Source organism: Struthio camelus, chromosome 8 (assembly GCF_040807025.1).
Source record: "Struthio camelus isolate bStrCam1 chromosome 8, bStrCam1.hap1, whole genome shotgun sequence".
In the NCBI taxonomy this organism is placed as follows: Eukaryota; Metazoa; Chordata; class Aves; order Struthioniformes; family Struthionidae; genus Struthio; species Struthio camelus.
Genome location: NC_090949.1, coordinates 34,036,729 through 34,052,081, shown reverse-complemented (window position 1 = coordinate 34,052,081; position 15,353 = coordinate 34,036,729). Strand labels below are relative to the sequence as shown.

The 15,353-nt window shown below is 36.3% G+C and overlaps 1 protein-coding gene across 14 annotated transcripts in view; it reads left to right on the top strand.

Annotated features, from left to right (window-relative positions):
• OMA1 (OMA1 zinc metallopeptidase) overlaps positions 1-15,353 on the top strand; it is a 70,609-nt gene that overhangs the window by 6,190 nt on the left and 49,066 nt on the right. For 6 of the 14 annotated variants that reach the window (XM_068953315.1, XM_068953312.1, XM_009683299.2 and 3 more), the window contains exons 7-9: positions 3,722-3,796; positions 5,141-5,290; positions 12,815-14,120. In XM_068953315.1, coding sequence (XP_068809416.1) covers positions 3,722-3,796; positions 5,141-5,290; positions 12,815-13,036 — 447 coding nt within the window. In that variant the 3' untranslated portion in view covers positions 13,037-14,120. The other 8 variants (XR_011142647.1, XR_011142648.1, XR_695369.2 and 5 more) reach the window with 7 other exon arrangements.

Here is a 15,353-nt window from a genome sequence, read left to right as displayed (position 1 = left end):
GGAACAGTTCATGCAACTTACTTGAATACATTTACTTCCGTAATTGTTGTATGCTGACATTCGTTGCCAATGTGCTTAAATATTTCTTATGAAAAATGTTTCTTATGAAAATTCCTTAGTTGCGTGGAAAAACATTCATTTATATTCTCGGGGAGATAGTACCACTAAATAATGTATTTTGGCAAAAAGGTGAGAGATATTACAAGCAAATGTAACTGTTTGGGTTTATTTCTGAAGGAAGTATGTTTTCATAAATATAAATCTACTTTAGTTGATATGAGTTGTCCTTTATCCTTATGGAAAACTTTGGATCTTCTTAAATAATGACTGGGTTTAAGACTGGACGAGTCCTTTCTGTCTGCTTCCAAGTTAGGTTTGATGATTGTCTTTTTAAAATGTAGATCACTTTCTAAAGCTCTAGATACTGAAGTGCCAGGTTTCTATCTTGAATAGCTGTTAAGTTGTTTCTAAACAGACTAAAATATATGGAATGAATATCTTTTAAATACATTGTTGGTGGTAAGAAAACATCTCCAAGATAAGAAAGTTGAGAATCTAAATGTTCTTTTAAAATGGAAACCATACTATAATAAAACTTACTGAAATATAATCTTTTCACACAGCATAAATTCCAGTAAAGTAAAATTTGGAGTTTTCATGGTGCCATCTTTCTTCTGCTGTCTAGTTTACTGTCTGCTTCTGGACAGTTATTGATCTATTTGTTGCAGAGGTTTTTATGTTTTTAATTTTTTTTTATTTTTAAGAAATTTTACTTGCATTATAAAACTTGTATCTGCGTTGCAATGAAAGAACTCCTTAGTTTCTGTGGCTTCTTTTGGTGCTTTTCCTGGTATTTCTCCCTGGTTCGTCAAAAACATAAAATTAAACATAACCAATCTGTTTTGGCAGTTCTTATCCTAATGGGTAGATGTGTGGATTCTGAACATAAATTACATCTAAAGAGCTTGAACATTTGTACAGTAGCAAAAAAACCCTATACATTGGTGAATGCCAGCCAGTAATTTGAAGAGCTGAATTTGGAAAAAGCGGAGTGACTCAAATATGAGACTGCTCATAATTCAGACAGCAAGTTTTAGCTCCCTCTCAGCATCTTTACTGTAAAACTTTTTTCCTCTTCTGCTTTAACTGCAGCTGATATTTTAGCAAGTGGTGTCATAGATTGGAATTGTGCTTTAGAGTGCAAATGGAATTTGAGTTTAAGCTCATAGTTCTGCTTTGCTATAGAAAAGATCTTCTGTGATCTATTGTTTGGTAATGCCCCATTTTAGAACTGTTATCAGGCTCACCTTCAATAAAATTAAATGTGTCTGCATGTAATACAGAACAAAGTGATAAGAAATATTGGCAAAGCTTCATCCCATATTCTAAAGGTGCTGAACAGAAAGTTTTGTTTCTGTTCCTTACCCCTGAATGCAATATGTAATTGCTTCTGCCATTCAACATCTACCTATCATGCTTGCATGAAAATAGTTCTTTCTGCACATTTTCTCAGGATGTTTTTTTTTCTTTTCTTCCCTAACTGTATTTTCCTTTTCTAATGTTCTGACATCCCAGTCTGTCCTTATTATCTATGGTAGTATCTTGCACCACTCTTTGGGTTATTTAAGCCACGCTGCAGGACTTGCTTCTGCTTCAGTCTCTGTTCTTCTTCTAAGCCCTCAGAGGCTACTTTTCTTCCCTTGATGACTGTTGTTGATTTGTAGCTATTCACTGTAAGTAACTTTCAGTGACTCTTGGTAGGCCTTTTGGCGTGTTAGCTTCAGTCCTGCTTTTGTCTCCAAAACTAGTGATTTTGTCTTTGCCTTAGTTTTAAGTTCTCTCGTGGTATCTCCTGGTACTGGACAGTGTTTAGCCATATAATTCTGAACTGAAACACCCTGACTTTGCTTTTATAGCAGAAGTTACTTTGTAGGGAGACTAAAGCACGTGAGCCTAGGAACTGTTCTTGGAATAGCGCAACATGTGACTCTGAGTTTTACTTACGTCCCACACACTAGTACGTACATGTATAGTACTTCATATTCCCTCTCCCCTCCAGCTAATGCTATCAGATTTGTGTTTATGAGGAAACCGATGATTCCTGATTGTCAGCTTACCTGGAACTTCCTTTTCTTTAACATACACACAGCTCTGGCAAGTGACTTGAAAATCAAATCTTTCTTCTTTCTTGCATCTAATTTCTGGCAGGGATTTTAGATCAGAGTTTCCAGATCTAATTTTTTATTCCAGCACGTTCACAAACATTTTTTAAAAATTGCATTTCTCAGTAGCAGACGAATACTGCTGTACTCTTCTGTGTGACTGCTGCTGAGACTTTATTGGCTAGAAACTCACTGTGAAAGAGAGCCCAAGTTTTCTCAGGATGCTCGGATTTCCGTATAGCTTTAATCTCAGGCCTAAAATACAGGACTCTCTCAAACTGCAGAGCTGGCGTTTAAGTCTCTCTTGTATGTTAATGAGATGTTGATAATAATCATCAGAACAAAACAAATCTGGAACCCTACGTAGTCATTTTTACTATATCTAGCCTCAGAACTGCTGTATGAAGTCACATCACAGGCTGTTTAGGCTAACCGCTTGTCTGCAACTGGCCGGTAGCAGTTACAGATATCTTTATGTACCCAAAGGACTGGACCACTTCTTTGGTACTTTTCGTTTCTAACTTTCCCCTGGAACGCATGAGAAGGACATGGTTCTTTACCCAGATAAAGAGCTGGTAAAAGCTTTTTCTCTACACTAAACTTGCACGCTCCCACTCATCAGTTGGTATTTCCTAACCGATGCCCAGACCAGAATGTTGTGACATACTCCTTATAATCTCTGCAGGAGTTTACACACTAGAGCAAGCTGTTTTAACAAGTCCTAATTAGCCTCTACTATAACCTGATAGACTAGGGCAGGGCTGTTCGAAACGATGTGAATTATATGTGCCGGAAGATCCTTGGTTATAGAAATGAATATTTATTTGGCAAAACTGCCTACATCCCTTAGTGACTGTTAATAGTGTCATCCCCCAGAAAAAGGAGTAGAATTTGGTCAGATTAATATCTTCTAGTTGGATTTCTCAAGGGCAGTTTACAACTTGTGTTAGGGGTATAATCATGAAAGAGGAGTGATTTCTGCATGGAAATGTTTATGATTATGTTTGATACTGCGGGCTGTTTAGCAAACATATGTAGGTCATATAAATCCATATATGGATTTATATGGCAGTTCCCATAAAAGCTTAAGGGAGGAATTGGATTTTTTTGGGGTACAGGTGCTACGATTAAAGTCTTAAACAACGTCAGTAAGAGCGAAGTGAAAAATTTCCATTTTGTGCATAATCAACTTGTTTCTTCTAACTGAATCTTCCTCACAACCGTAATTAATAGTAAATCTTTGCTTTTAATGTTTTAAATCAATCAGTTTAAAGTTGACGTTGTCCCTTTGGGTGCTGCAAAATGCTGTGAAACTTGTTGATGAGACATGCTGTAAAAATCTGTATAATTTTAATTCGTTTCCACTGTATACAGGATCAATGAGTTACATATAATGGAATTAAAGATTGGATTAAGAAAAATTAATACTGACTGATTACAATGTTAATATGATAGATAAATGCTTCTTCTTATTAGAAGATTAGAAAAATAGATACAATGCTACTTGCTTTGTATGTGTTCAAAACCAAGAAATACTGTTTTGATGTGCTTCTTTCCAGTTTATTTTTGATAGACCATACAGCAGGACATTGGAAGCTGAAGCTGATAAAGTGGGACTTCAGTTTGCAGCAAAGGTAACTACAGATGGTTTGCTTTGCTAGGAACTTACCAGACATTTTTTCAGTTTCCATTATAATTGGAGTGAATTTCACACTTCATACAGAGGTAAGCTGTGTGGGTTGTTGTTGTTGTTCCCATTTCAGGATCTCCTAAATCTTTTAAGAAATGCAGGTTTATGAAGTAGCAGGAAAATAGAATAGTTTATAGGGGAAGACAAAGGCATTCTGGCTAAACTGTGTGTAATAAAAATGAAGTTTGTGAAATGGAGCTTCATTAACTGTAAAGGATACTTCCTACATGGCTTATTACTATTAGAGGGAAAAGCTACATATTTATAAAGAAGAGAAAGCCAAATAGTGAGCTTTCATTTAAAAAAAAAAAAAGAATACATACAATTTATATCATTGCATAAAATTTAACTTTAATTTTTTGTCTTTCACCTAGTTTCTATCTATTCTAAGCACTTTGAAGGAATGCTTTAACATATTTTAGTGTGCTTAAAATATTTTTATCTATAGTATCTCTTTGCATAACAATGCAGTTACATTTAAGAACTTTTCTATATTGTGATTATATTTTCTGTGGTTGTTGATAATTACAAAGCCTATAGCTACTTTTCTGGTATTTTAACCTAAATACAGCCATGCAAATAATACGACTTTGCTAAAGTAAGAGTCATATTTGGTCAGAAACGACTCAGAACTTTTTTCATAATCCATTTTATCAGTCACCTTTTTTTTTTGTCCATGAGGATTTTAACTAAATTAAACAAAATAAAAAGAAACTTATCATTTCTAGCCAAGTGCAGTAGAGCTAGCAAACTGTTAGTTAGATAACTATGAGAGCAGCACCCTCTAGTGTTAATATTTCATAAGGAAAATTTTCTTTTATTAATAGTATTATTAATATTTCTTCAAGGCAGTTGTTTTTTTTTTTTAATGAACGTAATTCTGGGACTGAAACTGTCCTTGCTCTTTACAATCGTCTAGGGGAATAATACAATCCATGGGAAAACATAATTGCTCTTTAGCTATATTGCTCTTAATTCCTCTTTTGGTGATAAAGGGTATTTGTGGCATAAATGCTAGAAATTGTGAGCCGGATTGTTTTTCCTTCTATTCCAGATGTAAAATTTTTAAGATTAGTGTTAGAAGGAACAGATCCAGTGCCTCTATGGAGGAGTTCTTACTTTGTAGTATTTTAGGATAGCTTTTTTTCTGCCTGATGTAAGGGGGACCATCTGAAGAGGTTTTGGAGATCTACAATTTAAGATGTCTATTGTAGTTCGATATACATTAGACTGTGTATTCTAGTACCTTAAAAATATGATGGTGTAGACATCTCCTCTCTGCTTTCAGGCTTGTGTGGATGTAAGAGCAAGCAGTGTATTTTGGCAGCAGATGGAATTAGCAGAAACCATTCAAGGGCAGCCCAAGCTACCAGAGTGGCTTTCCACCCACCCTTCTCATGAAAATAGAGCTGAACATTTAGACCGGCTTATCCCAGAGGTGAGCAGAATTGAGAAGCGCGGCTTTTTTTCCGAGAAGGGTTGCCAGAACTGGTTTGATGTTCATTCGCAAGCTACTTTTTTAGCATCATGCTTGTCTTGTTGTCCTTACAGAAGTTTTCTGTCATAAAACTCCCAGCCTTCTTAAGGCTTTAATTACATTTTGCCTGTGCTGTCTTAATTTTTCCTCATTTAATAATTCTCTAGGATATTTATCTGATTTCTGATTGGAACATAATACTTCTGCTTTTTAATAGTTTTTTTTTTTTTTTTTTGATACAGATATAATAGTGATGCAAGCCTCATCCATCCTTTTTTCTTTTACGCCATTTTGGAAGCTGGAGTTTAAGCTGGGTCCTTAAACTGTCTTGTCTTCTCTTGCTTCGGTAGCTAGCCCTAGGCTATCACATAGAGAACGCTCTGTCAATTCCTATCTCTTCCATTGATGTGGGATTGAATATACCTGAAATAACAGCGCCTTGGAAGAGCGTCAGATCCCCAATAGAAGGTTTCTTAATAGCCCTAGTTATGATAGGTCTCTGTAGGTTTTGCAGCCTCTTTTTTTCTTCACATCTCTCTAGCTCTTCCATCGCATTAGGGAGCAAATTTTACCCCACTCTAAGGAAATGGAGCTAATTCATGCAATTGCCCATCAATCTGCAGTCTGTTCTTTCAGATTTCCTCTCTGAGGAATGCCAAGTAGATAACTGCTTGGGGATTCTCTTAATTTGCTGTGTTACTCGCTGGTAGCAAAAGTGAAAATTCTGCTGTTAGCCAAATGTTAGTTTTGTAGTTGAAAACTGTGCCAAGCTCAGTAATCTTAATTTATTTACTATTTTTTAAACAGTTCTGTTTTTTTAAATTTTCTTTCTAACAGCAAAGCTTTGTTTTCCAGTAGGCGGAACTGTATTTTGAAATCTCTCTCTTTCTTGAAACCAGCTGGCAATTTTCTTTTTGAGGTGTTTTACTGATTTCAGAGGAGAAAGATGATTTTCATGCGTGAGAGTGAATGCAGTAAATATTCTAAATGATGGCGTAAGTCAAAATAGAGATTAGGGGTAGGAGGTTGGAGACCGGCTAGGCTGAACATATAACGTGAATTTACACAAATACTGTACTCTGCAAAAATGATTTTCTGATATTTAAATAGATTGTGAAAGTATTTTGAAGCATTTTATAACATGTATGTTAGAGCAGCTGCGTCAGAAAACGATAGTTCTCCTGGAGCCTCAATTGCAGTTAGATTGACCATAAAGGGTTTGGGATCCTTTATTTTTATACGATTATTGACTGGCCTATAAACAGCAATGAAATAAATTCCATCCTGTATTCTACCCCAGGACTGAGCAAATAAGTTATGCGTTGGTATATACCTGGCAGTCATATTATTTCTGTCTTATCTCTTGTAGTTTACCAGGTGGAATAACCTTGCTTTTTTTCATTACTACTCAAACATGCAAGAGTGGCAAGAGGCTGGGAAACTTTCTTCCAAAGGATGACTGAGGAGGACTAGAGATACTTTAACTTGCTTTTTACCTTAAACGTTTTTGGAGCAGGATGGGAAAGCAGCGGCTGCAGGCTTTCTGTATTGAACAGAAGTTAACTAGGTGAGTGAGGGTGATACCGCAGAAGTAGGAAAAAAAGTGAAAGGAGGCATGGAGAAGTGTTGTTGGAGACTTCTTTTCTAAAAAGTTGACTCTCTTCTCTGACAGCTGGCTGCTTGAGGCTACATCTCGAGCATGTGAAGGGAATCTCTGGGCTTTGTGGTCATCTAATATCAGCAGCTTTTTGTTTTTCATTGGCATACTTGCATTCATTTAGAGCAGTATATTTACAATGGATATTAATATCCACTAAATATTCAGAGCTCAGAGGGAGAAGCCAAATTTCTAAAAGGGCTGTTAATAGGATCTCTGTATGAAGAAACTGTACCTTTTGGTCTCGGTTTTGGATCCTTCATGAGCAAGAAGCAAGGACTTAAATCCTAAAGGAATTCTACTGTTTTTTACCTTTGTATTTGGTTTTGAATATTACTTTGGTGGAAGTGGTCCTTCCCCAAAAGATGAGAGTGAAATAAAACAATTTGTATTAAATATATTGATACAAATATTGTTGTTTCGTATACCGGTAGTATTGAAGCTAAAATGGGTCTGAGGGCAAGGTAATATCTATTATTAGACCAGCTATCATACCTGGGGGAAATAGGGATCAGTTTTTGGACTTCTCAGGCCCTTCAGATGTTTCTCTACAGACTTCTGAGCAAGCTCACAATAAACTGTGACCATATAAAATGAAGACTTTTCTTCAGGTGATGAAGTTGCATGCCTCAGTGAGGTGATTTAACAGCCTCAGGAGATGTAAATTAAAACAGGAATATCACAGAGGTTCTCTTTTCATCTAATTAAAAGACAGGGAGAAGAGCAAATGAGTTTTAAAGATCTTACATCCTATTTTCCGAACAAGTTGCAAGCTACAGCCAAACTGAGGAACTAGAAAATGCAGAATTATAAACAGTTACTAAGTGACATTGTCCTGGAAAGGATATAAAGAAAATTTAAAAGATTTACCATGTTTTTGAAGGACTCCTCAGACTGGGAGAGGTTGGGATTGTAAACTAGAGAAATGGAGAAACTGAAGTCTACTAAAATTCCTACATGGAAGATGGTGAGATACTTAATGAAGACCTGTGCATTCATGCAATTTCTTTCAATGCTTTCAGAAAAAGAAATCGTAAAATAATTTTGTACTTGTGGAATGATGCTTACCTTTGTTCTGGAGGGAAAAATCATGAAGTGCAGTGCCAGAAAGAAGCTAAAGGATCTTCTGATTCATTTCTGAACCTTTTGTTTTAATGTTCTTTGACTGTCTACAGTTTGTCTACCTTTTTCTTAGTATGCTGTCCAAATAAAGCACTGTACATCAGCTGAAGCCTCAGCTATACTGAATAAAGCAGAAGATTATCTCCTGTGCGTTGTCAGTGATGCAAGGATTCATCCTGACACGATATTCACTTTTTGGCATCATGTTGTTGACTCAGATTTTGTTTCTGATTGACTATAACTCTCTTTTCCAAATTTTCTTGTGGAAATGCTATGTTGTGATGATTTCAGAAGTCTTACTAAGTTGAGAAGTTGGGATAGGTCACTCTACTGCTTCTCGTTTGTTTGCTGGGCCAATTAACTTTTTTTTTTTTTTTTAAAGGTAAATTGATTTGCTTTGTCAAGATTTGTTCTTGTCAAATCCATATTGGCTATCTATCACTTTTTATTATTGTTTGGATAGTTATTGTTTATCCCTCAGTCTGGGGTCATTTTGCATATTGAAGGTAGTTTTATTTTTCTTCCTTTTCAAAGAGGAAGTGGTATGTTTGCCCTTTTCTTTGGGACCTGCAGCTAATCCCTAATGATTTGAAGGTTACTTCCAGATTATTCTATAAGTGCTCTGAGATTATATTGTTTAATCCCTATCAATATGAAAACTTACTAAACAGGAAAATAAAAATTAAAAAAATCCTGACCCATGTTTCTATCCTATTCATAAAGCTGTTGAATACTTTGTCACAGCTTTCCTTTCCTGTGCCAACTAAAGCAGTGAAAGATTTGAAGTATTAGCATTATATATCATTTGTTTTTCTTCTTCATCCAGTAATAGACCTATCCATTCTTTTATCATCTTTTTACTGCTATTTTATTTATAGAACCTGTTGTCTTCCGTATTCCTTGCTAATTGTAATTCATTTTGCAACTCAGCTTTTCTGTTTGTTTGTTTTGTTTATTTTTTTTTTAATCCCCTACATCCTGTACTTTTCCTTTATTTTTGTCAGAATTGCAAGGTCAGCACATAAGTCAGCCCTACAGAGGTAATCATAGTTAATATACAAGAGACTATAACCCCTGGCCTGGTTTGAGGACAAGAGAATGATGTGACTTTTATCCCGAGAAAGCTAGCAGCAGAGTTAGGATGCTCTCAGAAAGACTGTAAAGGGTTGAGATGCGGTTAGCCTCAATCTGTGACAGTACTGAAGAAATCAAGACAGCTAAATATTTTGTTTCCTATGTTTGTCTGTACTGGTAGGTTTTATATGAAAGCAATAGGATGAGGCAGGCCTCCCTAATTCCTACCTCTCCCCGCTTCCAGCACATTGCAGGAGGCAATTGCAATCATGTTGATAAGAAGCTGCCTCACCTTTGCTACTTACAAGCAAAAATTCAAGTGCTTTATCATTTGAGAACTTCTGAGCCTGTAAGCGTGCAGGTTGTCTTTATTCTGAACAGCAGTACTTTCGTCTTAACGTTAACTTGAGAAGATCAGCGTTAAAGTACTCTCATTTCCCAGGTGCATCTGTGTACTCACTCTAGCTAGTTAACCTTCTCTCAGTTCTGTCCATCTTCTTTATTCATAGCACTCTTCAGCGTACACAGTCAGTGAAACATTCATATGCACGTGCTTCATTAAGAATGCTTTACTTGTCCTCCTGCCCAAACTGTCAAGATTAAATACTGAAAACCAAATTGCTCAAGCAATATTGAATTACTGAATTTGAAGTTGTTAGTGATTTTGAAAGTACCATATGGCTGACCATGTCGGGCTGTTTTATCTTTCAGGAAAAGTATACTGTGAGCTCCTCAGTCAGTTACTGTCGTCTTAATGATGCTACAGTGATGCAGGCATGAAACAAAATGGCAGCAGCCAACTGAGCTAATGAAGAACACCAACTACATAGGGTTAAAACTCTCATACCCTTCGCAAACATGCATCTGAAGACTACTTTGACTAGAGTGTGTAGTCATATTTATCTTTAACAGTGAGATGATATGTTAACATAGCTTTTTGTTCTCGGACTATAGTCTCTTTAATGGCATATGAGTTGATGTGTTAAACTGGCACCTCCTTCCCTCTTGGACAGCTTTATGTGTAGCAAGAAAGCAAAGAGATCCACAGGGTAAAAGTGTTAACACTGAAGTATTGTTTTTGACCTTTGATGTGGTGACTTTGGTATTTTAAATAAGTGAAACCACGGAAATAAGCCAGGCACTGTGTAGCCAAGAAAACCAGAGATTTAAAATTGCTAAATTAGTTTAAAAGAGGATTACATTGCACTTTCCAGGATACAGCCTAAATCTTTATACTTCCATTTGCCTTGAATAATGCTGCTTGACATTAATGCAGTCTTGCAGCAGCTTATGTTCTGGAAGAGAACAAGGGAAAACTTTTGATTTGTCATAAATGTCAGTTGAGAAATTAATTGGTCACTGAAGCAGAAGAGAGTTCAGAGGTATGGTTAGATTTGATGACTACATGGACCGTCACCTTTATAGAAAAACAAATACTGAAAGCATTATTCTTACTGTTTTAAAGAGCTAGACAATTGCCTAATCCAGACGTGTGTATCCAGTGACGTAAACATTACGTTTCAGCAATAGACAGCTGAGAAAACTCTTGTTATGTTTCTGGAATGTGCCTTTTTCTAAAAACTGGTTGTTGCTTTTTAATTCTGTTTGTTTCTAGGCATTTGCAAGAAATTCTTACCAGTTTACTGTATGAAAGTTAGGGAGAAATATGTATTGGTACCTCCTTATACAAAGAGATTAGTTAAGAGGTACTGTTCTTCGATTTTAAAAAGTTGCAGTAAGCTGCTCCCACTCACTGTCTTTGGTGAAAAGGTACGAAATAGCTTTAGAATGATGAGCCAATCTTTCTGCATAGGTGCACTGGAAAGGGAGGATACCTGCCATATAGGGAGTTACAGGCAAACAACTGTATCTGCATAGACTCTGCATTATTTAAATTTAAATAGGTATAATTTATTAGGTAAAGGTATATTTAAACAGGTATAGCCAAAACTAGTACATTAAAAAAAATAAGGCGGAATTTGAATTTGCTTTAAGTGCAGTGATAGGAATGCTGTGAAAACTGTTACCTTCCTCCTCCTCTTTCATCCATCCAGAGCAAATTAACAATCCCTGACACGTTTTGACACAGTCCCCAATACTGGTCAGCAGGCACCTGTCTACAGCTCAGGACAGCTATCACCATTACTGTTCAAGAACGCCCGGTTATGAAGGAAAATGGAGTAAAGTATACATACAAACTTACTTTCCCATGAAAAGATTAAAAATAAAACTGGATGCTCATCTGCCCACAGGAGTATACTTTTAACTGAGACTAAGATACAGTTAACATTACACAAAAGTGACCATGACACTGGTTAATGCTTAAATATCAGATTAGATTTTGACTTCTTTTTTGTGCTGTTTCATTAAACTAATGGGTTTTGGTGTTTCATTTTGCAAGTCTTGAAAAAATAGTTCTCAGGGGAAATGTAGAACCCTCTAAAATCCTGCAAATAATAGTTCTCTATGTAACATATAGAAACTTGCTTATGCAAGTTAGCTTACGTGGATTTGAGAATCCATGGATATTAGTGAGTCTGTAGACAACTGGTTGGAAAGTACTACACCCAACTGAGTTCTGTGGTATCTGTTTTTAGCTATAAAACGTGCTGCCTGTTTGTGTGGGCTAGTGAAAGTATGTTTAACTTCATTAAATTGGACACCAACTTGAGTGCCCTTTAAAACAGGGGACTGTTTATACTATGTTGTATCAGTTTCTTCACAATACTTTTGAGTGATGAGATTCATCTCTTTTCATGCCTTTCTCAGATTGCCTACAAGGCACGGTGATCTGTGAACCAGAACACAAAGCAGGGGGGGGACTGCAAGAAGACTGTGCTAAGGGATTTTGATACTCTGGGAAATCCTTTAACTCCTTTGTGCCTCTACTTTCTAATCTGTAAAATGGAAATAGTGATGCTTTAATTCTTTAGTGAGCAGAAGTAATTAAAGTTTGATTTCCTAGTGCTCATCTCTTAATCCAGATATATTTTTATATTCTAGGAACATTTTTTTTCTGGGAACACTTGGGAGTTGTGTGTTCAAATGTTTCTTGGAGATGAGATCACTTGTGCAACTGGACCTTGACTATATTGATTGACCCTCTGGATCTCTGTGCTAAACAGTTACATGTCTGTTATGTTACTGACGTTTTTTTTTTCCCCTCCTCTTTTGAGTCAGATACGTATATGCAGTTATTTCAATAATGAAACCTATCTGATGAAGTAGATTACTCTCAATCCTTTTTTCTTGAGTCATTTTAATTCCCATGTGAATATGGGAGAAAGGTACTGCTGTGAACGAATGTCACATGACATAGTTCAAAAACTTCATATTTGCCTACGTGGTCCTTCTTAGAGCATCCATTCTTTGGGAGACTGGCTGAGAAAACATTTTTTCATTCATCTTCTTTCATTCTTTTCATTGTTATACCACATCAAATGTTACCTTTCTTCCCAAGAATTCTTGATTTCTCTTGAAAAACTGTTTGATAACAACTCTGTTGACTTTAATATCATACTCACTAAACTTTAGGTAGCGAATGTAGACCATACTGGAAAGCTAAACAACTGACTGAAATTTTGTTTTTCTTTTTTTAAGTGAGCTTGATTTATTTTCCTATGTATTCACAGGCTCTTAAAGTAAGAGAGAGCTGCAATTGCCCATCTCTTTCTGGACCCGATCCTCGCCTCATTTTCAGACTTAACATGCAACATCTCCTGGAATCATCTAAAGATCAACAAACCCAAAATTCTACAAAGCAAGATCTTACAAAATCAAAACTGGATTTGTCTCACACTCAGAAAGTGGAAGATGTGCCAGTAACTCTTACAGTTAAACCTACAAACTCTTGATAGTAATATCCAATTTTTATGAAACTCATTGTCCCTGAAGGTCTGTCTTTTAAGGCAAGTTTGTCTTTGAACCATAAAGAACATTAGCTATTCATATTCTATGTTTCTTTCTTGTGATCTCCCACTCAAAACAATAAGGAGCCCTGCCCACACAAGAAGAGCGATATGTTGGAGTAGAAAGTTTCTTATTATCTTTACCCCAAGAAGCGATTTATTTTTAGTAAGCCTTGATGAATAATCTCACACAATCCAGTCACGCAGTGTAGTTTTCAGCTTTATCAGGCTCACCTTGATCACAGGACAGATGAGCCAGAGGGATCCTTAGAGCAGAGAGGAAAGTAGTATTCATCACTTAACTTATCTGGCTTACCTTGCTATGATTTGGGTTAGATCTGTTCAGCTTCATTTGAGAAATAATGATGAGAACATATTGCCTGTTCCACATATAGTATTTTTAAGCATTCTAAGCTGAGATGCAGTAAAATAGCCTATGGCCTGGATACGCCCACACTTAATTATGTGGATTTACTGCTGGGATTCTTCTTCTTTCTAAGGCATTTTAGAATATAGATTGATTCAACGTTTCTCTTCAAAGCAACCTAAAAGCGTTGCACAAAGTTCAATTTAAAAGAATAGTTAAATGATTTTCCAAGGAAGTCTTTCTTCTAAGAAATGCTGAATAAGAACCACAGTTTGTAGTGCTAGAATGCTTTGCGAGGACGATTATGCTATCCTTTTTAAACGATCGAGATGCCTCGTCAGAGGCCAGATTTACTTTGGCAGTAGATCTGGACGTATCAGTCTGGATACCAGTGATTGGTGCTATGGAAATGTATTAGATAGTAGACAAACATAACAAGACTTTTTACCTGCACAGCTTTAGGAGTTATGCCCTATGCTAAAAGGGGAGTTCTCTTCAGGAAACTGGCATCTAATACTGAGCTTAAAAAAAAAAAAAAAAAAAAGGCAACAAAAAACACCCCACTCGCTAAACGTGACTTTTACTGTGGAGACGAGTATGCACAAGATAGCTAATGCTGATGGAGAAGCCAGCATAGTCAGCATGTTATCTTTTATTTGCAACTGATTGAGAAATCCTTGCTTTCCTGTTGATGAAAATATTGTATGCTGATCTTGCAAGAAGGAATAGAAAGAGGCAGGAGCAAGTAAAAACAAAAAAGGAAATCCTTTTCTTTTATCTGTTCAGGATTATTTGCTATTTGCTTTGTTGTTACTCACTTTGTATTAAAATAAAGTTTATATGCAGGAAGAAAAATCTGCTTCATGTATGGTAGTGTTTTATGGTTAAGGGACATTCAACAGTTTTGACAATGTATGATATTTTGAAATGTCCTTATTTTCTATGGAAGAGGTGGACCTTATCATATTTCTTCAATTTAATCAGAATGCAAGATTGAAAAAGTGAAGAAAAAAAAGTGTTCAGTGCTGTCAGTGAATCCATAGTTTGAAAAACAGGTGGTGAAACCAGTAATTCTTTTACTGACTTTAGTCAAAGAACCAAGGTCCTTTGAGAAATGATAGCAACTACCCAACTTACCTCTGTTTGGAGGTCAGCTGATACGTTTGCAGTGTTGATATTGACTGTGTTGATGATTCTAGGCCTAATTATATAGGTCTAGATTGGCTGCATATTGCTTGCAAGTTGTTTTAAAATCTCTCCTCAATATTACTGGCAAGAGGCGGAAAGTCCAGCCTGACCATTATTCATCCATCCATTTTTATTCTTAGTGACAGGAGTTTTTGTAACAGACGTTCAGTGATGTGTTAAAGCATTTGGACGTTGTCACCTGAAGGTAAACAGAAAAATACACCATTTAGATTTCCCTGCGGACTTTATACTGCAACACCAAGGCTGCAATGCTGCTGCCTCTCTCTCGCTGCAGTGTCAAAGCTTGTTTCGTTATCGAGGGTTCCTGGTTGACATGCAGCTTGATGTTTATGTCTGTTAAGACTAGGGAGAACATAGAATAGTTTTTATAGCATTCAAGATTCAGTGTGAAACTACACAAGTTTCATATTTCTACTGTCTATTTTAAGTGGCCTAGGTCCTAGAGTAGAATGTTGGGGATGCAAATTTAAAGTTCAACAGAGAAGATTTTTTTTAGTTTGTGTGGAAATGCTCTTGTAGCCATGGTAGTCTAATGAGATAAGAGTCGGGAGACAGGTTTTCAAGGGAGAGGTAATAGCTGATATTAGACCAACTAAAGAGTTTATGTGCTTTTTCTAATTCTATTGGTCTAATAAAAGATAAGTCTCTCCTTATAAACATTATACACAGATGTGCATACATGTATGT